The sequence below is a fragment of the Gobius niger genome (assembly GCF_951799975.1).
Source record: "Gobius niger genome assembly, chromosome: 9".
NCBI lineage: Eukaryota > Metazoa > Chordata > Actinopteri > Gobiiformes > Gobiidae > Gobius > Gobius niger.
Genome location: NC_136860.1, coordinates 17,681,731 through 17,709,704, shown reverse-complemented (window position 1 = coordinate 17,709,704; position 27,974 = coordinate 17,681,731). Strand labels below are relative to the sequence as shown.

The following is a 27,974-nucleotide window of genomic DNA, read 5'->3' as shown; positions in this document are numbered from 1 at the left end:
AAAACTGTGGTTCTCAATTGGGGTGACTCAAGTCATTTTGGTGGATCTCCGGCATCTGCCAAAAATGCAGATTATTTTGTTTTTAGCCTCTGAGATTTGTTTTATTATCAATGCTTGAATTAACACTCCTGCGAGAAAATAAAAAATGGTGCTTTCATACTCGAAGTGCATTATTTAGTAATTTATTCTTTTTATTTTTTTTTTAATAGGTCGACGCTAATATTAGTTTGAAGCTTCACCAGTTGGGAACCACAGAAACACGTGTCAAACACTTAACAAAACATTTAAAATGATGAATTGTAGTTTTACAGCTTCTCCACCTGGTGGCTCTGGGGTTCTACAAAAAAATGATTCTATTTTCCAATTCCTTGATCCATTCGCACTGGATTTTTTTGTTGTGGTTTAGAATAATAATTTAATGTGTATAGACATTACATTTAATCCTCTGGAAATGGTTTTAAGTTGTATTTGTCATAATTTCAAGGTTACATTCTTTGGCTTCTCCACATGTCATGAACACTTTTTGGTACATTTATAATCAATGGATATTAATAAAATAAACTTTGTTCTTTAGCACGACCAGTTGAAAGCTGAGTGGGAGTGATTGTTGCCTATTGGATCAGCAGTTTTGCTTCTGTTCAGTTCTGAACTGTGTCAAGCCTATCAGAAATTAATCATATCTAAAGAAATATGACTCAACTGTGTCTCATTTGAGAGAATGCTGTTAGTTGGTAAGAAGTACTGTGTATTTGTAATGCAAGAGCGGGTAAAGTTGGTGAGGGTAGTTTCAGGTTTCCTGTGTGACCGTGTCTAAAATTAGACAGAGGAATTGGGAGCGTGGAGACGCTTGTTTTGTTGCAAGCGAAGAGCAGTACATTGCAGAGACACTGGACACTGTTTTGAAAGTGAGTTCTTGAGAGTATATTGTGAGACTGAGTATAGTTGTATTTGTCAGTGAAACCTTAAATCTTCTTCTTTTTTTCTTCTTTTTATTTTTTAAAGGATTTCTGGCTTTTAGGCTTTATTTAATAGAACAACTCAGGGTGAAAGAGGGTGAGGAATGGTGAGAGACATTCAGCAAATTGTCAGAGCAAGGAATCAAACCCATGACGCTGAGATTGTTCTATGAACATGGTAGCAGCTTTAACCACTTGACCACCGGCCTTCAATCTTGCTTAATCTGCTGCCAAAAATCCCTTTAAATATTTTCACCCTCACAGAAATTCAAATGTATTAAAAGGCAATAAAGTAATACAATTTGCCTGTCACAATATTATCCCTTTTCACTGGATCCACTGCCGAAGAATGTTCTCATATATAAAAATAGCTCTTTTTTTCTACAATTATATAATAAATAGGGCCTGATGCCAGTAAGAGCTGCTCTCTAAGCATGCATGGTATAGAAAGTAATTAAAAAGATCTATTTTTAAAGACTAATCTAAGTCAGCCAACAGTGAGGATTAAAATTCTTCACCTAAACAGCACTACTGTGAGAGACTCTTATGCATGTCTTTTTAAGGCAAGGACAGGAGTTTACGAGCTGAGGGCTGATATACATAGGAGTGGTGGTTAGACTGTTGCCCTGACAACCCAGCTGTATGGAGACAATGAAGGTGACCCCAGAGAGTGTTTCCATGGATGAATGACGCCATGACAGGTCGCTGGGCATCGGGCCATCTCTCTGCTCTGCAGCAGCTCTAAAACCATGCACTCATCTTTTATTAATCGCTTTGTCCACACTCGTTTTTGTGCATAGGTAGCTTCCTTAAATGTCCAAAATGATGAGTATAAGTCAATGCACTACCACAAGTTCACAGTAGATTCTATATTGATGAAGCCAGGATTTCTACGGAGCTCCCAGTATGTGTTATTGGAGACCCATCGTTCCCTGTGATTGGCATCTACCACTTTTCTGCAAAAAAATAAATAAAATAAAAGGTTTGTTCTCCTTTACAGCACCACACAAATGTGTTAAGGCTGGACATGTAACTCGGCATTTGAACTTACTTGAAAAAGCGCGTCTCCTGCTTAATATTGTTGTCCTCGTTCCTCTTCCGCCTGGTCCTCTGCAGGTCTTCTATCCTCTGTTTTTCTGAGGCGGCCATCTCAAGATTGCCTTCTTCCAAGTACCTGTGAAGCCAAAGACCAAACACACAATTGTCATGGAGTTCAGCACTGTCGGCACACTTCGGGGGCACACTTTACCTCTGATCTGGTCTGAATCTAGCATCTGTTCGTGGTAGGGCGTCTTTCAATTCGGGGCATAATTCATTTAGTTCAATAGCAAACCTGGTAAAGCCATAGTATAACTCGTAGTCTGTGGGCATGGAGCCTACGTAAAGAACAGTTTGTCAGAATGGGCACGTGAAGTGAACAGATAAAAAAAAAAAAAAAAAAAAAAACAGAGGGCATACCCGGTCTCCAGACACATTTGGCAGAAGGCGGCACCCCACAGTAAAGGCCTTCGTGCCATTTTCCAAAAAGCCTATGAATGACTTTGCCCTCTTGATCCATCACAAACCCCTGCACCTCATTGACATTTGAACTCCAGTAGTTTCCCTGGAAAATGCAGGTCAATAGTCGGTCAACAGAGGCTACAGTAAAATCTCACACACAAAGTAGTGATGTGACTTTCTTGCCTTGACAAAAGTGAGCTTGCAGAGGCAGGCGCTGCTCTTTGTGTTTCTAATGGTGATCTCTCCGTAGTGTTCGATCCACCGCCGTCCGCTCAGAATGTTGTGGACGCAGGTCGTGACTTTATTCCACTCGTAGTGATCTCCAAACCTAAAGTGATAAAGTAGAAGGTGACGCACACAGTTGTAGTATCTGTTTTTTGGGGCGTTTTTTTTAGCTTGCAAAAACAGCCAGAGCTTTGCAGACATGTTTACTGTATTTACGGGGAATCATGGTCTCAAGGTCAAGTTAATGATCTATAGATTTTACGCAGAATGAATTGCGTAATGTTGAAAGCTTCCGTTGTAAAGAAGATACAGGTTTGTAGGCAACACTTAAAGCATGTTTGCCATATTATAATGTCACTCACACTTGTAATGTAAATAACCATATACTCTGCTTTTGTGTGTAAAAGTGAAATGTGTTGTAAATGTGCATTGTTGTTTATAAAAAAAAATAATGATGATGAAGTACAATACCTTGGGATTGTTAGATTGACAGACCCTATTGGCAATATCTCCATGGACTTTCCCCAAAATTTGTTTTTCCACCTAACATCTAGAAAATTAAATGAATCATTTATAGCCTGTGTTTGAGTTTCAGTAAGACTTTGAAGACTTGGAAGACTTACCTTGCCAGAAGGTGAAGTTCTTTGACTCACAGTGGGATGCAGAGATGGGAGGATGGTGGCTCACCTTTGAGAACAACATCAAACAAAATTCTTTGACAGCTGCTCTGGCGAGGTATTGCATGAAAATGTATATTGTACTGTAATCTGATGTAACACGCTTTGTAATTTGAATTCCACCGGGGCACTGCAGTTCATGAAAAAGCAAAGTTGCACTTAAATATAATTTCAATATTAAATACCTGTTCAGAGAAGAAACAAAAGCCCTTGTCTTCCCGTATACATTCATAAGTCTCTCCGAGTAGCGGGTTGAATGGCTTACTTCCTGCTCTGTAGTAAGTGGAGGAGTAGCCTGAGATGGCAAACGCCGCCACTAGAACCTGTTTGAGGGGATAAAACGACAGTAAATAGACTTAAGCAAATGTCACAAGTACAGCATAAGGGGCTGGTTAAAGTGGCTTTCATCAGCATCTAAAGTACACTTAATGTAACTAAACGAGTTCTACTTCAAATACCATGCGTTCAAACGGGTCCTCGGTCTCAGCGGCCTTGTCCAGGAGCTCGCTGTACTCCATCTCCTCGCACATGCGCTGCAGAGTGTTGAGCGGCTCGTTCAGCTCCACGGGCATGGACACTTTGGACAGGTCTTTGCCGATGTTGTTCCTCAGGATGTTCCACAGGTTGATGTTGCTGGTGTCAGGACAGGGGGCGGCCAGACACGTGCGGCGCCCGTTACGAAAGGCACTGCCAGCAAAGTCCCCATTGGCCACTGGGGATACACCACAGTAAAAGTTTTGTCAATTGTTACAGAGGTTTTCAAATACTGTAGTCGTCATTTAGTGGAGTTTTCCTTCCCTTTAGGGAGAGTCATAGATCAGGTGAAATTCTGTGTTTGCCTCTTTGATGCCTATTTCTGTAAAGTCCTTTGAGACTTGGCTGTATTATGTAAGTGGAAATAAATACAAGTGAATTAAATGTGTAAACAGGCTGCCATTTCTTTTCCTTGCATCATTCTGAATTAATACATAAAGCCTTTCAAGTTCTGTGCCAGCCTTTCAAATGCCTCGGCCCTTTCATCATTATTAAGTGTGACAATGATAAAAGAGGAGATTCCCCCTCTGCCTACACACACTGCAGTTACAGCCTTTGGCAACAGGCCCTGCACAGTCAACCACCTCAGACAGTCCTCCTGATGAATAACCTTGGATGTGTGTGTGGCAAAGTGCGCAGAGTGGGATCCCCTCCTTTCTCTCAGATCTAATAATGATTCGGGATGCTTTATCTGAGCACGAAGCGCTGCAAAATTCAACCTACTTTGTCTGGAGACGTTGTCGGTGACACTGGCGTTGTCCTCGGAAATGTTATCGCTCACATCACTGACATATGACTCATCGTCTGAGCCCTGTGAGGGGGAACGGGTACAAAGTGGCGTGAGTCAATGTTGTACGCAACAAAACAGCGCAAAATGCATTCGTTAAGGTGGAACGGCGGACACGCACATACTGAGGGCGACTGCAGATCGCCACTGGCCAGCAAACTGCGGCAGGCACCCACTATCTCTCCCGCCGCAGTGATCATAAGATGAGACACTGCGGGACTTTTCTACTTAGGAATAGGGCTGCACAATCTTACGCCCATTTATCGCTATTGCAATATTACGCGACACGTCATCCATATCTTAATGCGCCACAATATACTGCAAAATCACTGAGGGAAAAAATTAGCAAAAGTTTTGTTTTAGTCATGATGTTTCAAACTTTGTTGAAGTTTAACCTTGTTTTGGTCATGGTTTAGTGTTTTTTAAGTCTTGCTTTGAACCATTTTCATGAAAAAAAAAACATGACTTATATGTGCTGTGTTGAAATGGTTTGGTAAAATATTACAGTAATATCGTGAGTGCATTATTCAAGGCAGTTATAGAATATTGCAATGTTTTTTCATCATACAGCCACAGGGCTATTAGAAGTTGCCAAGCATGTTTAGGCATTTTTTGGGGGAAAAAAAGACTATTTTCAATCAATAAGGTTTAGATGCAAGAGTGCAATTCAAGCCTAGTAAGTGGGCCTGTCGGTGGAGCAAGCGGACGGGGGCTTGACGGATTTCCTTGGAGAGTAATCCTTCAATATGGCTCAATGCAAGCCGAGGGAGCAACAAAGCCGGATAGCACCCCAGAGAGCTATTGCTGTGGGAGCTGGGTGTAAATGGGTAAAAAGAATGTAACTGTAGTGCTCAAAGTGCGGTGTTGCGAATCAACAAGCACAAGACTCAAGAAAAAAAAGCTCCATCTCACTGCACGCTGACTAACTCCAGTTTCATACACAGATATAGGTTTGTTGTGCTAATCAAATTACTGACTATTCAAATAAAGTACATTTTGTGTTTTTGATTAAAAACTATTTTTATATTATATTCTTCATCAAATGTAATTTCAGTGAGACCATTCCTGGTTAAATAAAGGTTAAAACAAATGTTGACATGTTTACTGCCACTTGTAAAATGGAAATTCTTTTGTGTCAAATGGCACTAGAGTTGTTAGTATAAGCTACATGTATTTGCTACTAGCACTAAATTACAATACATCATATCACCACCACGCACTTCTTGGTAGATTGCTTTTTGAAATGTCCTTTTTAATCTTTTAATACTTTATCTTGCACTCCAGCAACTTCCCCTGCCTCCAGCATACTCCCCACGTTGACCAACAAATATTAGCTTACTCATTGTGCTTCAACATTATACCTCATTTTCGGAGGAGCTGGCTGAAAGAAGCACTTCCTGGGCATCAAAGAACTCCGAAACAGACTCTGACATAGACAGTCGACTCTCATTGGAAGCCTGCTGACTTAGTGGGATCCCCATCTGTTCGCCAGCCTGGAGCAAAAGAAACAATTCACGGGACAATGCCTTTTGAAGCGGCGCAGACAGATTTAGAAAGACACTTGCTCGCACAGCTTTGCAACAGCCTCTCATAAATTTGTAATTAGTCATTTTTTCCATTAACCTTGATGCCACGCGCCGCCACTGAATGATAATCCTTTAAGCTCACCTGCTATGGCTTACCAAAAGGACCATCAATTGGTGCCGACAGGGATCGATAAAGCACCTGACAAACGCAGGAAGCAGGAAAAGCACTTCCTACAACCACATCTGTCTTGAGAGCTGAGAATTAGCCCAGTCGATGACAAAGTGACCAGCAGCGTAGCGTACCTCGTCCAGCGTCGAGATGATGTTGACGCTGAAAACTTGTTCAGACAGGACGGACTCAGAGTGGATGCGATTTAGGCGACTTCGAAGTTCTGCATTTTGGGAAACAGCCTTTAAAAGAAAGTAATAATTAAAAATGTAAAAATAAATAAAATAGTAATTGGGTTGGTTGTGCTAAAAGTGCATCTGACAGGTATTCATGATCTTCCAAGAACTTCCAATTTGGTGGTAAGTATGATTAACACGAGAGTTTTTACCTGGTTAAAGAAAATAATAATAATTAAAAAAACAGTGAAGCGGCCATTTTATGAAGAAACATTGTGACCGCAATGTGATCGTGTTTTTGGAGCCAACTCCATTATTTAGAATAGGGTGAAAATAAAATTCAAAAATAAATAAGACAAACACATGGAGATATGAATGACAACCCTGTGTTCAATAATGACTTAAAGAGAGGCAGAAAAGTTTCAATGGAAAGCCCAAAGAAGACCGGCTGCCATTTTCTTAAGGTTTCAGGAAGAAGTCGGCCACGATAAGTCCATTCTTAATTTTACAGTCTATGGTCTAACCCAGTTGTTGTCAAGCTTTTCACACCAAGTATCACCTCATAAAATATTTGACCTTTCATGTACTATCAGGCTTAAATCTTTACTAAACGGGTCTAGACTGGACTGAAATTGATCTAAAATGAAAAAAATAAAAAAAAAATAAAACAGGTATAAACCAGAAAGCCTAATTATAATGAATAAAGTCCAGCATCCACCAGAAGTACATGTGCCGTCATAAGCACTTTAAGAAATAACAATCCTCACTACAATCAAAGACACCCATTTGTTTCTTTACTCATCCAGCATTTACAATGTGCGTATTAGTTTTCAAATGCCAGCTGGACTGTTTGCGGGGTTGGAGTTTATGGCTTTAGCAGCTGTTGCTCTAACATTCCTGACATGTGTTCTATATTCTTCCGTGGCATCTCTGAGTCTGACCCCTGACCTCGAGTGAGTCCAATTAGTAACAAACCGTTGATAACCAGGGGAAAAAGTTCCACTGACACAGTGTCAACTCTACAAAGGGGAAAAGCCCAATTAAGTGACAAGTTGGAAGAGAGGCCTAAGGAGCGGAGTTAATGAACTGTTCTTCATCTCCCAATTAGTACTAAGAGATCATTTAATGATGATGACTCACGGATCATGCTTTTTAATTGTTGATGACTGTGACGGCTCAGGATGAAAAAATGCCATGCTAGTGTGTTTTGTCTGACAGCCTGTGATAATGAGCAGCAGATAAACAATGGAAGTGAATGTGTGAGTGAAGATTAGCAACAATGTTTCATTTCTTCAAGTCCAAACCAAGGCAGCCATTTTAAACCGGTCTGTAGATGAATTAAATGGGAATCCAGGTTTTGAAATTAATAAAGTAGTTTTCACTGAATTTACTTTTGCTTAACTTATTAAATATAATAATGCTAATAATAAGAGTACAAATAATTATGAAGTATTTTTAATTGTGGTGTTGGTGCTTTCCCTCCCCCCTTTGTTTTGTTCCTTTGTTTAACAAGAGCACAATTGACTCTGTGCATAACTTCAAATCATAACAAAAGTGACTTCCTGTTTCGTCCAGCACACCAAAAGAAATCCATCTTATTCATTAGTTCAGCAGTTCATTAGTTCAACTTTTTTTCTGCCTAACTATTAACAGACAAAACACCTACAATGTGTGTAATTGATTATATTCTTGTAGTGTTGCAAGTACCTGCTGAACTAATCAATGAGATGAGCTGCGTGCTTTTATTTTGGCGTGCTGGATCGAAACAGGAAGTCACTTCTTTTTCAAAGGTTTTCAAAATCTGTGTCGAATATATGAGACAGGATAGTTTTCGGTACAACTTTCTACTGATACTGATAGTAAATTCTTCGCTGCTGTATCTTTTGTACTTTTACTTAAAGGCACACTGCGTAACATTTTGGATTATACTGTGGCCAATACAAAACATGCTCCTAATGACCAGCTCCACACAGATAATGCTCTTTTTGCAGTGGGTAATCAAAGACAGGATTTTAATGAGGACCTAACCTTCTTCATTCTCATATTGAGCTGCCTTTAGTCGACATCTCCATGGAGACGAGCTGGAGTCGCCCTGCTCCCAGTTAATTACAGTCAGGTCTGGAGAAGTCAGCTGCTCTCAGCAAAGACACTATTCTTTAAATTTGTTTTTAGGTATCTTTTAACGGCAAAAATATCTAATAAAATTAATGCTTGTATTTTATTCTATGTATTATTTAGTGAAATGTTGCGCGGTGTACCTTTAAGTCAACACTTTGAATGCTTCTCCCTCCACTACTCCACTACTAACTAAAACTGGAGAAAAAAACTTGATTGTTACCTGTGAGAGCGACTTCCTGAGAGAGTGGATCTGAGCTGACTGGTCCGTCTGCTCCTGGTTTGCCAGAATCTGCTTGATCTTTTCCTTCTCTATAGCCACGGTGTTAAAGGCAGACTTCAGCAGAGAGTGCACTGGAGGGAAAGCAGGACATTTTGCAAATTAAAATGCCACAACTTTTACAGTTTTTCCCCCTGAACTGTCTACCATCATGAACTTTTACAGATTTTTCACAGCCCAAGATGAAAACCTCACGAGAAAACGTTAGCGACACCCAATTAAATACGACCAGAAATGTTTTAATGGCCTCCCTCGTAGAATAGATTCGACCACCGCGTGACTGTAGCGCGGACCTTTTTGGGCAATGGTGCAGAACTCCTCCTGAAGTTTGATGTAGTCGCTGGTGAACTCGACACTGTCCGTCAGACGCGACACGGGCGGCTGGTAGTCCACGAGCTCGGCGCACAGATTGGGGTTGGACGAATGAAGGCGCACGGGGGACATGCTAGTGGACAGAGGGACCTGGGGACAGAAATGGCATCCACAAATGGAAAAGGCATGAATAAAGCGAGCTGGAGAGAAGAGTTATGAGCACACACACACTCACACGCTCTTTGCAGCTAACAAGCACATTTTGATGACCAAGTACAGTAGTCTTTCATTTACTCAGCGACGTTACAGGCTATGAAGAAGCCGCTTGGCCAATTAGACAAACAGTTCTTCTTCACCAGGTCAGTTAGGATGATGTTAGCAAACGCTTCAATGTGCTTTTTGATCATTTTTAATAGGATAGGAGTACTAGATACAGGGCAGAGCTGTATTTCGCCATGGTAAGTGAGGTAAGCAGGAGTGAGTAAATAGTGGATGTTTAGAAGAAGAAGCACATTGTCATTCATGAAAAGCAAAAAGAAAAGATAATGAGGGAGAAAAAAACATTTGCCAGCGCGCGGAGCTGCATTTTAATATATGCTCATTAAAGAACAAATACGAAGAAATGAAAGAAACAGAAAAATGATTCAGCCCTGCCACTGTGCAAACGATTTAACCTCTAGGTGCATGACTTCTACAAATATTAAAGCACCAGATGCAACGATACATCAGAGTGACAATTGTGTTTATGAACGCTCGTGGGTGTGAAGGGCAGTACCTGGAGCTGGAATTTTGCATCTTTGCCGACACTTTTTGTTCTCCATCTTCTGTTCATGCGCTTGTCTTTCTTAGACAATTCTACACAATTGGTCTGAGTGGCACACATCAACACACAAACACAGTGATTACAGTGAAATGACTTTTTTCTGCACATGTTGCAACGGGGAAAAAAAAAGGAAAGGCAAATAATCGTGGCGCTGGGATTTTTCAAGCGAAATAGCAAAATACAAAAAGCAAAAGCGGCTGATCAATTACGGAGCTGACTGCGTGAGTGGTTTTCGAGTGGTTCCAGCCAACACTTACGCACCCACACACGCGGTCACACAATGCATTGTTAAAACTTGTATATTTAGCTCAAACACTCTCAACTTGTTGCACTTGCTGGGAATTGTGAAATCGTTTACCTGCATGTCAGTGAAATTAGGCGCCGACTGGGTCCTTTGTAGTATCTCCAGACTTTGCAATAGTCGACTCAAATCTGTCAAGTTGGACTGGCACCGTGCAAGCTCTAAAAGAAAATCACATTTCCAACTTACTTAGTTACTTAGTTATTAGCTACCATATCTCCAAATATCACTACATCTTTAATTATAGAAGGTGCCCCGTTATTTAATCCACTGCTTGTTCAATCATATTTGTTACCAAATATAAGCAGGAAATGGCACTCACCCTCCGCACACTTGTCCATCTCCTCTGATTCCTGGAGCCAAGCCGCCACCTTGCTCTGGCCGTTGCTGTAGGAGGGGGGCAGGCTGTTGGTACTGGGGGCCAGCGGTTGCCATGGCAAGCTGCTAGGTTTCGCCTGCTGTGATTGAAGCAGATTTAAAAGTCCTTGTAAAAATTGGATACAGACAATGAAGACCAAACATCTTTTCCTCTCTAAATCTAACAGTAAACAAAACAGCTTAAATCGGATGTAAAGTATGAGGTATGATATGAGGTATTTTACCATATCGGCTATCGGGCAAGAAAAATGGCGATATCGCCGGAACCGAAAGTGAGAAAAAGTTCAATTTGCGTTGGAAAGAGCTCAGTGAGAGCTTTAAAATGAACTTACTAGGTCTCAGGGGAACAGAGAAAATTGGTCACTATTTTATACATTTTATGTTTACACTTTTGCATATAATTTCAACAAGCTCCCTCTGAAGTACCTACTAAACATGAAGATACAGCGCCGCCTGCTGTCAGAGTTCAACACCGACACGTTTAGAGGCATCATGCACCGGATTATAGACAAGAGACATTTTTTTTTCTGCGGTGCATATCAGAATCAGCCAAAATCCTGGCATCATATTGGTCAATGGTAAATGTTTGACTATAGCTATTTGAGAGATTTAAACCAAAAATTATCTAAAATTAAATTACTTAAAGGGGGGGTATTATGCAAAATCAACTTTTTCAAGCTTCACATCATGTTATTATGTCGTTCCCTCATTAAAAACATGCCTGAAGTGTTGCCTTGGCACATTCCCATATTTGTGAGTAATCTGTAAAAACTCTGATGGCAGCCATTTTAGGGATAGGTTTGCCTGAGTCCTCCTAGGAACGTCCCCACCTCCTGGAGACGCCTCCGAGCTTTCGTCACCAGCCGAGTAACCAACCACTGCTCCTCAGCAGAACCCCCTCCCCACTGATGCCACAGACAGCGTGTGGAGGGAGCGTGTCGGAAAGGGTCAGAGGTTCTTAAAGAGACAGGGGCCTATTTCAAGACATTCACTACAGCCATTTTGAGAGAGCAATTTTATACAAGGCAGTTATTCTAATTTACTGCATTTACAGATCAACAGAAGGTTTCGTCATCATTGTAGTGTGCTATAGACTAGTGCTATGTGGCTGAAAAAAGCATAATACCCCCTCTTTAAAATATCAACCTTTATATTGGCTATCGGCCATGCCCGCCTCCATCATATATGTATCAGGATTCGGACCCTATTGTAAAGTCAAGCAGAATGGCTTTATTTAGTCTTTTTTTTTTTACCCGATATGAGCTACTTTAAAGGAACAAGCCAACATTTTTACATACTGAGATATGTTCTTGCCTGAGCTTAGACGAGTTGATGCGTACCTGTCTGGTCTTTGTGCGTGTCCTCAGCCACGCAAAATGACCCAAAATTTTGTTAGCATTTCTCCCAATGTATTCCTATAGCTCCAAACGGGGGTGAATTTGGAAGCTACACAAAGACCAGACATGTATGTATGAAGTCGTCTAAGCTCAGGTAAGAACATATCACAGTATGGAAGAACTGTGTGCCCTCAGTCACGCAAAAAGGCCAATGTTGTCAGCATTTGGCCTCTACCAGCATACTCCTATAGCTCCAAACGGGGTGAAGTTAGAAGCGACCAAGCTCTTCCGCTGGCACGCACAAAGACCAGACAGGTACACATCAACTTGTCTAAGCTCAGGTAAGAACATATCTCTGTGTGTAAAAACAGTGGCCTGTTTCATTAACTTCACTCTGGAGAGTTTAGTCACCAAGATGATTCCTCAAGACAATTAAAGGCCCGGACCTGATATTTCTCCTGGTAGTGGAATGAAATATGTTTTGTTTCAGTAAATTTTAAAAGTCAGCATTTGGCGCTGTGCATCTACTTATAATAAAGCATTCATTTTTGTTAGCATTATCATGACTGTGACCCTGAAAAGTGACCCTGACAGTGGCCAAACATATATATAATCTCATCCCTACGAAGAATTGGCATGTGAGAAATGTGTTGGGAATGAGTTTGAACACAACTAACAGTTTAAAATTCAGTGAACACAAAAAAAAGGTATTATGCCTTTAAAAGAAAAAAAATGATGAGAGTTTTCTCTTCAGCAGAAATGTGACTTATCAAGTATGTGAGCTCTTGGGAGTGGGCTGGACATTCACTCGCCTGCTACAAGCCATACATTGATTGCAAACCCAAAAATAACCACATCAAGGACAGGTAAGTACCGTCTGTAACATGTCTTAAAGGAGCCTGTGAGCTTTTGATGTGGCACAGTGGGGTTGTAGCCGATGTGGAGGGAGCGCTCATCAGCTGCTCTGAATTTAGATCCCACTGATCACCTCTAATAATCTGCAACGAGCACAAAGGCACACTCCCAGCGGGCACCCAAAGTCTTCAGCCTCACTCTCTGATTCACACACACTTGACGGGGATTTAGTCAGGACAAACAAGCCGTTTTGTTATCCGAATGATCTGGATCCAGTTACCGACGGCTGACTTTTAACGTACGAATCAGGCACAACAACAAGGTCGTCGAGATGGCAGACGGGACACCGAAATGTGGCAAAAATGTGGCCCTGATGTGGTTTATAACATCCTCTAAGTTATTTTTGGTCTATCCTAGTTTCTAATTAAAAAAGAACTCCCATGATGCACCCATTATGAATTAGTTATTCAGCTCGAGGCAAATCTCAAAAGCACTTTAGCGAAAAACTCCATCTTGAAGTAGACGTAGTAGTAGAAAGATGTTGTATCACACTTTCATTATGTAAATTATAATCTACTGCAAAGCTGAAAAATGGAAGATTAGCGCTATCTAAGTTCAGACACTGGAGCGCACCTTGGCTTCGTATCCCTGGCTGGACACGTTTTGGGGCGACTCAATGGCAGTCGAAGGAGGAAACGTCCTCAAGGTGGCCTCTCGAGGAGATCGCACAATCTCGTTCTGACGGTAAAGCCGGTGGTGGCGTAGCCGGGACACCCAGGCATCAAAAATGTCCTGGGATTTGACCTGAAATGAGCCACGGACGGGACATTTGAGCGACACATGTGATCTTCTCCGACACAGACAGGGTGACAGTATTGATCCAAGTTACCTTCAAGTGATAAATGTGCTCCTCCGTGTCCAGGTCGATGCGCCGACTCCTCTTTTTGATGGACATGACGGAGAGGCCCACGTCAATGCTGCCATGGAGTTTGCCTTTCTGGATCTAAAAGAAAAAAAAACAGGTTATATGCTTTTTGATGATGCAGATGATGTTGTTCTGTTGGCTTCAACAGGCCAGGACCTTCAGCACGCGCTGGGGCGGTTTGCAGCCGAGTGTGTAGCGGCCGGGATGAGGATCAGCACCTCCAAATCTGAGGCCATGGTTCTCCACCGGAAAAAGGTGGCTTCCCCTCTTCGGGTCGGTGGGGAGTCCTTACCTCAAGTGGAGGAGTTCAAGTATCTCGGGGTCTTGTTCACGAGTGGGGGACGGATGGAGCGTGAGATCGACAGACGGATCGGTGCGGCGTCAGCAGTGATGCGGTCGCTGTATCGGTCTGTCGTGGTGAAGAGGGAGCTGAGTCGGAGGGCAAAGCTCTCGATTTACCGATCGATCTACGTTCCCACCCTCACCTATGGTCATGAGATTTGGGTAATGACCGAAAGGACAAGATCGCGAATACAAGCGGCCGAAATGAGTTTCCTTCGCAGGGTGGCTGGGCGCACCCTTCAAGATCGGGTGAGGAGCTCAGTTACCCGAGAGGAGCTTGCAGTAGAGTCGCTGCTCCTTCACGTCGAAAGGAGCCAGCTGAGGTGGCTCGGGCATCTGTTTCGGATGCCTCCTGGTCGCCTCCCGCGGGAGGTGTTCCAGGCATGTCCTAGTGGGACAAGGCCTCGTGGAAGACCCAGGACACGGTGGTGGGACTATGTCTCCGAGCTGGCCTGGTGTCGCCTCGGGGTCCCCCCAGAACAGCTGGAGGAGGTGTGTGTGGACCGGGAAGTTTGGGCATCTCTGCTGAGACTGCTGCCCCCGCGACCCGGCCCCGGATAAAGCGGAAGAAAATGGATGGATGGATGGATGCTTTTTGCTGGTATCAGGTAATTTTGTCACGATCTTACACTTCGCTGGTTAGAAAATATTCAGCAGTTTCACTTCCTGTTTTTTAAACTAATTTCCCTTAAGCCCTTCCCACCCCCCTCCTCATGCTCTTCTTCATGGCACGACAAGAGATCGAGTGGTGAGGAAAGTATTTCCTGGATACGTAGAACCTCAGGAGGAGCTGTTTGGGAGCTGGCACTACAGTGCTAAGAATAGCCAGAGGAGAAAATCCAAAGATTATTTAGAGTTGCGCTAACAGCTCAAAAACAATGGCCGCTGGTTGCTCTGCTTTGGGACCACGACGCTAGGGGCCGCCATTGCTGTAGTACCTCCATATAGGAAAAACAAGCTAGCTTTCCATTAGATACCATTGCACTTTACAAACATTTTAAGCAACTGTAAAGCCTGGTTTCTAATTTTTAAAACTTTTCTACGTTCCTGTGATAACGCTGGGTTAGTTACAAATAAAGAAACCAGGAGCATTTCAGAAATCTCATAAACTAATGAGGGCCGGACTTTGATTGACAGGCCCCTAGCATTAGCACTAATGGCGCGGCTACGACCGAACTACGCGCCCCGTGAGGGTCGAGTCTACAGTGAAGATCCCACCATTTTGCCCTTTTTAGGAACATGCGCTGTCACAGCAAGGTAGGAGTAGTTGGTAAATCCGCCATGATTTACCTTTCGAACGTGGTCATTATGGTAAACGGGGAGAAGCTGTTTATTAATTCTATAGTCCATCCTCAAAACACAACTCCAGGCATGGACTAAAGAAATAACAAAACTGTTTATAAATGGTATTGTTATGCAAGCCTATAATTGCGGCCACACATGAATGATACTACAGTTCTTCAAGGACTAAATGCACTTTACAATTGAGTAAAGTATGTAAATGTCTTGAAATCTACTTGCATGAAGAAAAGAAAAAAAGAAACTAAGAGCTTTGGGGGAAATTGACTATTCAAACCACACCTTGTTTGTTTGGACATTTGTGCACCACATTGAGCTGTGAACACAAGGTACAGTGATGCATATGTTTTGCTGAGTCAATGCCAGTTAAAGCTGATGTCAGAGTAGACTGAACCCCCACCAACCCCCACATCGCCACTGTCCCAGGGCTCACGTCAGGGTTACTCACATCAAGAGGGGACTTGGAGTACTTCAGGATGCCATTGTCCAGAACGAAAAACCGCTGTTTGGAGAAAAATGATTAAAAAGATTTACATACAATACTTTTTTTTTTCTATTTTAAACTTAACTAAACAGAGAGTGACATTAGCGTAATGGGGCTAAGGCACTTTTCATTAGATGGCATGCTGTGTTTAGCATTCTGGGAGCAGCTGTGCCAGTAGCAACAGCCTTTGTTTCAATGTTTGCGAAGGCTCTTACCTTGTGCCAGCCTTTCAGTGGCCATTTCCGCTTCTTCAGCATAAATCCTTCATATTTGTCAGGCCTCAAGACGTTGCTCTGGCCAATCTTGAGCCCTTCAATGATCTCCCAGCTGTCTGCTTCCTATAAAAAAAAAAAAAAGAAATATGAAAGATAAAATTAGCCTACTGTGCACCCAGACACGAGAAAAGCCACCAAGCTGTGGAATCGAACTTGTAAACTCTCTGTGGACATTCTGCTATAATGAGCATTTCCCAAAAACATATCACTTCTGCCCTCTCAGCATTTCTACTCCATTATCTTCCCACTGACCACGCTCTGCCCTCCCTTACAAAGTCTGTAAATCAAAGTGACAGTTCAGGAGTTGAGGGACCACAGGGTCAGGATGGGACAGGTTTGAGATTGCACCCCTCTTTCACGGAGAGGCAGGAATTGGCACTAGAGGGATCACGGCGTGGAGCCAATGACAAGAGCAATATGCCCCTCTCACTGTACTGCTCTGACAGGAGGCAGTATTGTGTGAACCTTTCCTAGCTTGGGTTTCTTTCTGGTGTGTCTTAAACTGGACACTGGAGCCAGTGGTGCTTTTAAACTTGCAAAGTGGAGTGGAAGATTTCTGATTATGTTTATTGTCTGTTGCAGTTGCACCCAGTACTACAAACTAAATAAACAACTTAGAGACAATTATGGCTTTAGAGGACGAGGAAGTGACTTTTCTGACAAGGTTTGCAATGAGTTAAAAGGCCAACATTTGAAAGAAGCCTGAAATATCAAATGCTTAACTAATACTGCACAATGATCCCATGTATTTCAGTTCTAAATTACAGGGATCTCAACAGTTATACATAATAAACTCTTATTCTCTACCAAAACTTCACGATTTACAAATGGTGTTTACTAAAACTGCGTCTATATGCACAGCAAAGGTATCATTTCTAGTTTCTCCGATGAGCTTCACCGCTAATGCTGATGCAAAGTCTGTCACTAGAAAAGTGCACATTCCGTACTGGCGGCTAATGAAGCAGAAGTCAGCTTTCATAAGCTCGGCGTGGCACTGATCCCCACACGACCTGCGTCATTTGAGACAACGTTTCACATACACTAGGCCTGACGTCACTTGCCCTTGCTCTGTGGGGCATTTGTGAAAAAGAGCCGACAGCGTGTTTAATGTTATGACCGAGGGGGACGCATCAGTTCAGTAACGAGGTCATGTTTCTTCTACACAGATTGCACTCCTCCTGTCAGCCGCCTCGTGCATATGCATGACTCGAATTAAGACAAACTGGCCACGTTGCAAATATTATGCAATAAACAGATGCCTTCTCTACATCTTTACCATTACATCATAGGGGCACAGGCACCGGAAGTGATGTATGTGCTTCTTCTCGTCATCATCTCATTTAATTCATTTAGCTTTGATTTGAGTTGCCTGTATGCTTCATGAGTTGAGATGTTTGGTTTGGGTGTTAAGGTCTACTTTCAGAGGTAATTAGCTTGGGTTGGGTGCTACTTGGAAGATCATAAACATTTATGTAGATGCAGAACTACTGCCCTGTGTGCACTTTCCATTATTTGCCGTGAATATAAAAACGAGACATTCATCTACTTCATATTGATTAATCGATATTTCACTAAGTAACTTGTCACGGTCCACAAATATTGTGGTTTCATAAAAAGAAAGTAAGATGCTTGCCTCCAACAACAGTCTTAAAAAGCAAGAATTGAGTTCCCTTGCACTTGTCTGTCTTTGTAACCCTGTTCAGTGGACGTGAGCTACTAATTATTAAGTACATGTAGATGGGTGCTAGGTAACTTAGTGAAACAATACGATACAGCGCAATCAGTGAAAACGTGCACACGATGAAATGTCATCAGCTCCCGCAGCGCCCCTGAGCGCAGCAGAGACAGAGCTGTGAAAGTTACAATGAATCAAAGCGTTACAGGTAAGGTCTGACGGAGCTGGAGAGAGGACAAACTCTCCGTGGGGACGCCTTGGGCTAAATCATCACTATAAATACTAAATGTAGAGCGACATGTTTCCCTTACTCTGCAGCGGTCATTATAGACCTTATACTGGCCCTCGCAGATGGAGAATTAGGACTTTTCACCGTATGAACCCAGCGCTGCAAAGTCACTATTGATCACAAAGTCAATGACTGTCACACTCAATAAATACTATAGTGTTCTGTGTGCACATTATGCTCGAGGGGGCAGTTGTCAGAATTAATTATTATTTTAAACATGAGCATTCCCAGCCCTGAAATGAATCCACAAGGATGAAAGAAACAGAACATTTCAAAAACATTTACATATGTATTTGTTTTTATTATTATAGATATAGCGTTGTTCTTTCTGAATGAAAAACATATCAAAGTAGGTTAGGTGACACAAAGTGGACTTGATTGAAACAGTTGGTTTGTGGGTTTTGTAAGGGTTGTTAAACATGCAGTTTTTTTCACGATACACTATACTTCACATTTGATGTTTATTAGAAAAGCTGCTTCGATACAATCACAATACTGTACTGATTTAACTACTAACTACACATAAATACACATCAATCAATTAATCAATCAATCAATCAATCAATCAATCAATCAATCAATCAATCAATCAATCAATCAATCAATTCATCAGTGTATAGTTGGTCCCCTAAATATTTGACTGAGAACACCAAGTACTAGTTTAACGCCTTTTCACAATATCTAGTAAACATCTTTGTTATTTAAAGAACACAGTCTGTTCTCACTCTGTGTCTGTTCAATAAAGTTGGAGCAGCACAAAGGCTCGAGGGGTTGTGGCGAGGATGAATTTCACTGCAGTGTGTGCCTACAGCCTGGCTCAGCAGTTAAGCTCAGAGTAGGAGGCCGGCCTGACACTGGGATGAGGAGCTAAGAGCTAACACCCTGATAGTGAGTGAAGCAGCACTGTCTCAAGCTCTGTGTGAACGCCATGCGCTCCAGCGCTGCGCTCATGCGGGGGAAAGTCACTGACTCAGCACAGTTCCCTGTTGTGAAAACACAACAGCCCTCACTGTGTTTAGGGACAGATCAAAATACAGGTAATCTGAACATGACGGCACAGCACCAGGACACGGATACTGTCTACTCGCTCAGGAGCAGGAGACACATGATTCTTCTGCTGCTTTATCAGTGCTTATTTCAGTATCGGCTAAGTTCAACATCCCTTCCTGGTCATATTCGGCCGCCTGGGCGATGCCATCCTGGTGCTGGTGTAGATTCTCTGAAATGTTAACATCCTGCACATAAAAGTTTGTTTATGTGTTCTATTATTGCAACTGTGATAAAGCCATTTCCCCTGAGAATGAGCAAAACCGATATGAAACTAAAATAAAACATCTAGATTTCCTGAAAACCAAGCACTGGTGTATCAGATTAGTTTTGCATTGAATGTCAACAGGAAGTGAGATGCCAGACTAAGTAATCCACAGTGTAACTTGTTGACCAAGCAACAGTAGCAGTGTGAGCCTTGCACACTGCAGGTGCTGCTCTAATTGCTCTCAGGGGAGTGTCCGGAGTGAACTCCAGCTGTCAGCACAGGGGAACATGACATGTATCGACCAGTAAAATTGGACCTGATTGAAATAGACCTTTTCCAACCAACAAAAGAAATGAAATCTGAATGTTGCTCACACCAAGCTTTCTTAGGTGGTATATTTTTAGATCGATACCGTGGACTTTTCTAGCTTCTGTCTCAAAGCTGTAAAAGTCTTATAAGAGCTTAAAAAGCAGCTATGGCCCTTATAGATTTTATTATTATGGATAACAGACATATAGTAACATAATAATAACTTTTAGCTCAAACAAAAATGCCTCCAGTATCGTTTCACACACAACGATCTTGACAGACCTGATGTTTAAAACAAACCTAGCTTTTCACACTGTCTTTATTTCACGGTATTCTCCTTTGCCCTGAGTATGACCTGGATATTTCAGAGCTCGACCGGAACTGGTGCATCCCGACTCAGAGCAGCTGCATCAACCAAGACCGAAATCCCAATTAAACAGTAATGAGTCCTCCCAAAGCGCGCCAACTTATCTTTAGGTCCGGATCAGGCAGGTGTGCGGAGCTAAATGGAAGCTGCTCTGGCTGTTAATATCCAAGCAGCTTTGGGCAGCCCAGAGCTTCATTAAAAAGAGATGAACGAGGATTACAAACCAAGTTCCAAAAAGCAGGAGCAGTGAAAAATCTGACTAAAATACTGCTGTACTCCGCAAATGTAGTGAGGAAATTGTGTCAATTTAGGGCAGCAACACGTGGGTGGGACTTTATGAAGAGATTGAGGAAACACAATCAAAATGCAACTTTTTTCAAGGCAAAAGCATTGAGGACATTTAAAAAGGTTCATGTCTACAGTGGGTTCAGAAAGTGTCCATATCCTTTATACTTATTCCCTTTTTATTATGCATTTATAAAACTTGAGGCCTATTGTAAATTCCATTCATTGCCTACGACATCGAAAGGTACAGCGACTATACAAGCCTCAGTCTAAAAAAAAAGACAAGAAACATGATAAATAAGGAAAAAAGATTCAGAATTTGAGCTGTGAGATTTCAACATATAAGTATTAGCCTTAAATAGAAGGCTGTGTGAATAGTTCCTGAATCCACTGTATATGTCTAGCAGGATGGCACTGTACGATGATCGGAAAGGGTTAACTCTGTGCCTCATCAAACAGCAGGCCTTCGTCTGCTCACTGTGCTTTTCCAAAATGAGCCCCCTTTGCCTGTTCCAGTGTCCAGCCCCTGTGGCGACAAGCCGGTCCGTCCATAGAGAGCGCCACATGTTCAGCGGAGCCGCGAGTCTCCAAGCGTTGGCATGAATTATTAATGAAGCGCGTCCGACGGAAAAGCTATGATGTCACAGATTCCGGTGGCGGCGGTGTCCTGTTTCTGCGCAGCCACGGTGACGCAGCGGCTCATCGGGGTGAGGAAGCAGGAGAGAGGGGCTCAAGCGGTTTCAATTCAAGTGCTTAACCCGTGAACTGTGAAATAAAGTGGTGTCGACGCCCCCGAAAGTCTTTCATTTGCAGACCTCAATACAGTGAGGTCTGCACACTGATAAGTCATCTCAGCCATGGACGAGCTGGAGGGCATTTTATTAATGACATTTTGGCTTTTGTATGTGGAGAAAAACTGCAGTGTCAGAGCCAAACGGAGGCAGACGGCCTGAGTCACTGGCTGCATCACTGAAGACAAAATGCTACGTCTCAACCGTAGACTGTAAAAAAAATGGACGTCTTATGCTCACTCCTCCCCGTTTACCATAATGACCACGGTCGTGGGGGAATTCATGGCGGTTTTACAGACTCCCCCTCCCCAGCTCTGATCCTAAAAAGGACATACAGGCGGGATTTTCACCGTAGACTCGGCCCTTGCGTGACGTGTAGCTCACGCTGCTCCAATGCTAACAGTCCGAGCCTCATTAAGTACGAGATTTCAAAAATTATTTTTACGAAAACCAGCCTGGTTTCATATATTGTGACTAACCCAGCGTTATCTCAGGAGGAATATCTAGCCTAGTCTAGTGTTGAAAAAATTGAAACCAGGCGTTAAAGTTGTTTTTAAGGTGTCTAAACTCCAATGCTTTTCAATGGGGGCCTAGTGGCGATATGGAGGTACTACAGCAATGGCGGAGCAATGGCGGCCCCCAGTGTCGTGGTCATAAAGCAGAGCAGCCAGCGCCCATTGGTCTCGACTTGAGTTGTTGGGTCCTTTTGCAGCGCCATGATTCCAGGAGGGTAATGTAGTTAGAATGTCAAACTTTAAAGCCACAATGCGGAACATTCCAGGTTCGCTGTTACTATGTCACACGAGCAACTAAGCTTTCATAAAACTCTGAAACATAAACGAAGATGCCAAACATGCTCCTAGTGATCAGCGAGACACAGATGTGCTGTATCAAAATAAAGCATCTGGACCTCAGTGAATTTTATGACCCACAGTTTCCTTACTCGCCCAAACATGGAAATCTGTAGTATCGTACGATCCGATACCAGTGTCGGAATCTGAACATCACTAGGTGTTCAAGTTTGGGTCCAGACCCATCTTCTGAAGTACCCACAGACAGGCAACACCATGATAAATAAGTGGCTAATGCTACAGGTAATAAATGCCCTGAGAAGGTTAACCACTGGCTGTAGATGCTCTGCAGATGATAAAAAGCAAGAATCAAAGCGAGAGTATCCATGTTATCACTTTGATGTCTTCATTTAGTCTTTAGAGTGTGTGTACAGTTTATCAAGCATAAGTAAGTGATTGTGTGGTCTTAAGTTTTGTGTGTTTTTACAGGTTGTTGGCATCTGACTTGTCTATAAATATTCGATCGAATACTTCAAAATGTACCAGACGAACCATATATTTTAGAGGCTACATTTCAGGGAATAATTAGTCGTATCTCTTTTTCTACTGTAATTACTGAAGAATCCAGGCGGCCTTTTTTAAACGTTTTGTATTCAAGATAGGTGATTTGTGATGGCATATTACATAACTAAAACGCTTAGATGGGATTAAACATTTTGTTTGAAATGGTTTTGTCATCTAGTCGCTAGACGATGAAACCACTCTAGTGTAATGAAATCTGACAAAAGACAGGCCACACGGAAATGCCCCGAGCATAGAATAAATAAAGAATATGTTGCTCTATTTTGAACTACATTTTGGAAACAGCTTTGACAGTTGACGGGATAATATCATCTTCGCCCTCCATTACCTCCGCTCTATTGTTACAGTCATTCAAAGTGCATCTGTCTCGGAGATGTAACCGTAGACGTACCTGGCGGCTGTCCCGCTGGGAGGATGAGGAAGACGAGGCGCTCTTGTGCACTGGCGTGGAGGTCTTGAGAGGTGTGGAGCTCCGGTCCTCTGAGCTCAGGGCGCGGCTGTGGGGCCCTCTCTGCTGCAGGGACATGGTGGGCCCTGGATGGGTCGGTGGGAGTCCCTCAGCAGTCACTCTGCCCCGATCACAACCATTCTTTGGGGCAGCACACTTCCTTCTGCTCACTGCTCGCTCCTCATCTGTTACACATGACAACAACAGTCTTCAAAGTAGGCTCAGTTTGAATATTGCTAATTAATACAATATACATGTTGGATAAATAGGTAAGTAGTTAGAGAAAGAGAGGCAGGAGTCTGGATATGACAGTATTTACGTGTTTATATATTGAATGATAATTTGATCGTTATTACAGGCCAACTTCAAAGTAATCGTTCAAAAGCCAATTTTGAAAAACAACTTGCGCACACAAACAGCTGTTCATACAATTAGCCACAGCTCAATGTGAAGCTTTATGCACAGCTCTGAATAGTGCATTGTTCGGTGTTCAGTGTAAAGTGTAAGGCCATGGAATCCCATGACAATAGTGGGATGCAAGCTGCTCTTTGTGATACCGTTGTTGAGAGAAATATGGTGGAAATCTATAGTGAGCGGCGGTTCATTATTATCATCAGAACGGAGCGCGAGTCAGTGGAGTTTCTTCATGAACTTTGTAATCTTAACACGAATGCAATACAGATCACAATCTCTCTAAACCATTGGCCACTACTGTAGTAGGTACTGGAGCTGCAGCAACCTCATTACTTTCTCCTCAGACCTTTCTTCAAGAATCCGTTCAATGTCGTCCAGCATAAGCTTCACGTCATCTCCCCATGATGCCCAGCCTTAACATCGCCAACACTGTGCCTTTCTCTTTCTCACATTAGACTGAGCAGCGTAATCGTGATCGAGCCTCTTTGTCGCTGATGAAACCGCACTCGCTCGTTATTTTCTCTGTAGAAGAAGGGCCTAGATCTCAGAGTCATTCAGGAACAATCAATCACTTCCCCTCCTAACAGACTCACAGGAGGGCAGCAACAACACTCAATAGCCTGCCATTGAAATATCCTCTCAATACAGCGGCCATTACCGACAGGCACGTTTAGATTTACCAGCGCCACTCGTGATTAATAATTACTTAAGGCACAGTCAATGTACATCCTCAACTCAGCGTCAAACTAGCTGTGACCAGGAGTTACCGCTTTTAACTTGATGTGATTATACAGCTTGTAATAAAAGGGTAATGCTGAGTGGCGTTCCTATCCATTACAACCTAATTAAACCAATGTGCAAATGTTGGTAATTAACTTCAAGAGAGTCTCCATTTTGGGAAGACAGCTCATTTTGCTCATTTATATTCTATTAAAAAAATATTTTATCAACTACTACTAAATGTTTAAAGGCAAACAAGCATATGGTGAGTGCAAGACTCTCCCAAAGCATTAAGTCCATTATGAGGCTGCACAATGAATAAAGCACATTCAAATCGTGACGTTGCAATTTGAATGGTTGCAAATCACAAAGACCGCCGTTATTTGGGCAGATCATCGTCTACACACAACATAATATCCTGTATCTATCTATTATGTATAAAACCTGCAAACCATGTAGTGTAGCACATTTGATTGTTTTGTATTATTTACGTAGCAGTCCATATTTCAGTCTTCTCTCAAATGGACTTTTGAAATGGTCACATGGTCTCAACTTTCAAATAAGTATTGAATAACTACTGATTATATGGCTAAATTATTAAGTAGCTTGCGATTTTCTTTTAAATGGAAATGGTTTAGTGAGATATTGCAATAATATTGTTATTGCACCACTCCAGATAGCTGGTATTGTGGATATCTGTTTTTTTTTTTCCAGATATGCCACCATAGGCTGCAGACCTGAAGATGCGAGTTTTTCCCGCATGGTCTCGTGCGCAGAGGGAAACTCCCGGGGACCAGCTCAGAGCAGCTCCACGGCACTCACCGAACATACTCACACCATAATCTATAATTCAGATCCCTTCACGTCCTCATCATCATCGTGCCGGTCTTAAGCCAAGCAGGATATAAGCTACTGAGAGACAAGCTGCTGTAAGCCTGGTGCACAATATTAGACTCACTCCTTGACCTAATAAGGAAACAAGTGCAGTCTTCATAGTCGTGTATAAATATGGGAGAATCTGTCGTCTATTCTTGTGCTTCTATTATCAACCCAAAAGAGCGGGTAACTTAGGTGAAATTATTTGACAAGTACATAATACTAGTTATAGCATTAATAAATATTGATGCCTTTTTGCACTTAATTCACTCTGGAATACCTTTGTGTTAGTAAAAGAGAGAACGTTATTTTAAGCATAATCTGTATTGTTGCTGACGGTGTATAAATGTAATTAGTTTGACAAATGGCAGAACAGTTTGCCATCTCTACTGAACAATAATCTTGCTGTAAAGTTTTCCTTTGCTCTGAAAACGAACTGTACAAGGCATGCAAGTGGATGAGCCTACACCTAAACTGAACATGTCGTGGGTACTGACTTACTTTCTCTTGCTTAAAACGTGCTTCCTGCTCGAGCACTAGCATGTGATCTCACGTCTTCCTCAAATTGGTCTGTGTGGCTAAATGTTTACTAGACATAAATGCACCGTGGACTCCTTTAACTTCCCATTTTTAACTTATGTAACACACGTTTCACTTAAAGTGCCCACGACTGGTGCTCATGAATGTCTAATTATTACTTCCTTTGAATGTATAATGCCAATGATATGTAGGAATCCTAGTTTTAAGCAGATCATATCATAACATCATGGGCTTCTCCAGGTCATACACTGGCTGGATCATCTGCAATTTTATAATATTAATATATATATATATATATGTATATATATATTAAAATCATTTTTTTCTGATTTAGACTGGGCTAACACCCAATTTACACATACGTTAGTCTAACTGAGGTCCATTTTAGACCTTTTTAGAACAGGTTTAGTCCTTGATCTACGTTTGGTGATATTTGGAAAATGTAATATTTTTGTTTTACTAAAAACATATAATTATATCAAGCGACATTGACTGTAGAGTGTAAGCCCTATTTGTACAAAGGCTAGTGGCACAATAGATTAATGGAAATGATGTGTCACAACAAGTTAAAAGATCCTGCAGCCTTTTGTTTGATCAGCTTGGAAAATTAATGTGAAACATCAGCAAGGGTCAAAAGACTTTGACAAATAAACTGGCGAGGATTCAGATAGAAAGAGCACCTCCTCAATAACAGTAATCCACTGGCTGCGCACTGCTGTGATCTGTGAAACAGATCAAAACAACAAAGTTGAGTGAGCTTCAGAATTCTGAGAAGTCGAGCAGCTGTTACGGCCCTCAAAGCCCAAACATATCATGGTGGAACCAAGTCTGCCCCCGTTAGTGTCTGGTTCTTCCTGTATGTTTACATTGTCCTGACATCCAAGACACCCAGAATTTGACCTTATATCGACCCACACTTCACTGTACCAGGTTTGCTGATCTCCCCATGTGTGTTGCATAATTAAAGTGGGCCAACAAAAGCAGACTCATGCAAGATTATGTTACAAAGTTGTTGAGGTCGGCTATTGTCTGACTTCACAGCTGGCTAATAATGCATATCGATCAGCACAGTGGTGTTGTGACTGTTCACTTGGGGTAGGTGTCAGGTGTCCAACTACATGGCACATCTGTTGTAAAGATTAAAATGGGCATTGGCACCTCATACAAATATTGGATGGCAATTGGCAACACAGTTATAGCATAATAGTGGCATATGAACCAAAACCACAATCCTAACCCAGTATGAAGACTGTAAATTACCAGAAAACATGGGGAATATTTACATAGTTCGTTATTATACTTAACTTATTATACTTTCATGATAGTGATGAGGTAATAAATGTACAATTCTTTCACAAAGAGAAAGAAACATTACACAAACAGTTGGGACAGGGACACAATGAACAACATAAGGGGAAAGAATACCCTATGTATTGACTGCTGATCTACACAGTCGACTCTAGAAGCCAGAAAGATCTGTGATTTGATTCGGTGTTATTCAAGCAACAGCAAAGTCACTGATTTTGAAGCGAGGCTACAGTAACAGAAGTTGGCTTAGGCTTTACTTTCAATGAGTTGCCATTTTGGTAACGAAACAGGCAGCTAGGCCTAACATAGTGGGCTTATGTCAGGGCAGATGAATAGGCACATTGGAAACATATTGTGTATGTACTGGAAATAACACAGTAACAGTAAAAATACGAAGTCAAATTCTTCTGTCAAGGTGTCATGACGCATTATGTCTACGGTATGTGGTCACCGTAAGAGTCGGTAGGCAGATGATCACTTCACACTTCACAGCGTCAAGTCAGTGATTTCTGCTAAGACGTCATGTTTGGGAAACGCAGTGGACATCAAAGCTTTCGAGAGGACCTTTCGCAGTTTTCTGTGGCAGAAGGTCGTGTCTGACTGGTTCTTGGTGATTCACTCAGGATGCACACACACGGAGATGCTGCCTCGAACATACTGTATCGGCCAAACAACAGGAGCCATAATTCAACGCTGTCACGAATTCTTTTTGCGTGAAGCGTGAATGGAAACTGGCAGATCTAAAGAAAAAGAAGTTGGTTTCTTACCACAAATACGGTGTAATGACCATGTCTTTACAATTCTTGGCGCAGGAAACAATTGAGACGTCTCCCTTGACTGGGCAGAGACCCTTTTCAAACAGATATGGCTTCCATAAAGGTCCACAACAAAACTATATGTTTTGGTTTTGTAGTCTTACTAATAGGCTGTATATAACAGACAAAGTAAAAAGTGCTGTGTTTGCCCGTTTCCTTGAATGCAGGCTGTGGTGATGCTGCTCAGCTCAGCTCGGCTCAGTGGACTCGCAGGTCGCTCCTCCCTGCAGCAG

The 27,974-nt window shown here is 42.2% G+C and overlaps 1 protein-coding gene across 1 annotated transcript; it reads right to left on the bottom strand.

Moving 5' to 3' along the window:
* Window positions 1-105: 105 nt before the first annotated feature.
* On the bottom strand, window positions 106-27,974 carry osbpl6 (oxysterol binding protein-like 6). Its single transcript, XM_079562595.1, has 23 exons — window positions 27,694-27,974; window positions 23,012-23,253; window positions 16,217-16,339; window positions 15,966-16,019; window positions 13,841-13,954; window positions 13,585-13,755; window positions 10,704-10,839; window positions 10,439-10,542; window positions 10,033-10,125; window positions 9,239-9,407; window positions 8,889-9,019; window positions 6,509-6,616; window positions 6,041-6,172; window positions 4,616-4,703; window positions 3,817-4,070; window positions 3,544-3,681; window positions 3,305-3,368; window positions 3,153-3,231; window positions 2,640-2,784; window positions 2,415-2,559; window positions 2,206-2,332; window positions 2,008-2,130; window positions 106-1,912 (listed from the first exon to the last, which is right to left on the bottom strand). The coding sequence occupies exons 2-23, from the start codon at window positions 23,144-23,146 to the stop codon at window positions 1,801-1,803; spliced, it is 2,745 nt and encodes a 914-aa protein (XP_079418721.1). The 5' UTR covers window positions 23,147-23,253; window positions 27,694-27,974; the 3' UTR covers window positions 106-1,800.

Excerpts from the sequence above, each read along its gene's own strand:
- osbpl6 (XM_079562595.1), bottom strand. The coding sequence starts at position 23,146 with ATGTCCCTGCAGCAGAGAGGGCCCCACAGCCGCGCCCTGAGCTCAGAG. Across the intron at positions 16,020-16,216 it reads CACTGAAAGGCTGGCACAAG|CGGTTTTTCGTTCTGGACAA; the intron begins GTAAGAGCCTTC and ends TTCTCCAAACAG. Across the intron at positions 9,020-9,238 it reads CTGCACCATTGCCCAAAAAG|TGCACTCTCTGCTGAAGTCT; the intron begins GTCCGCGCTACA and ends CTTTCCCTCCAG.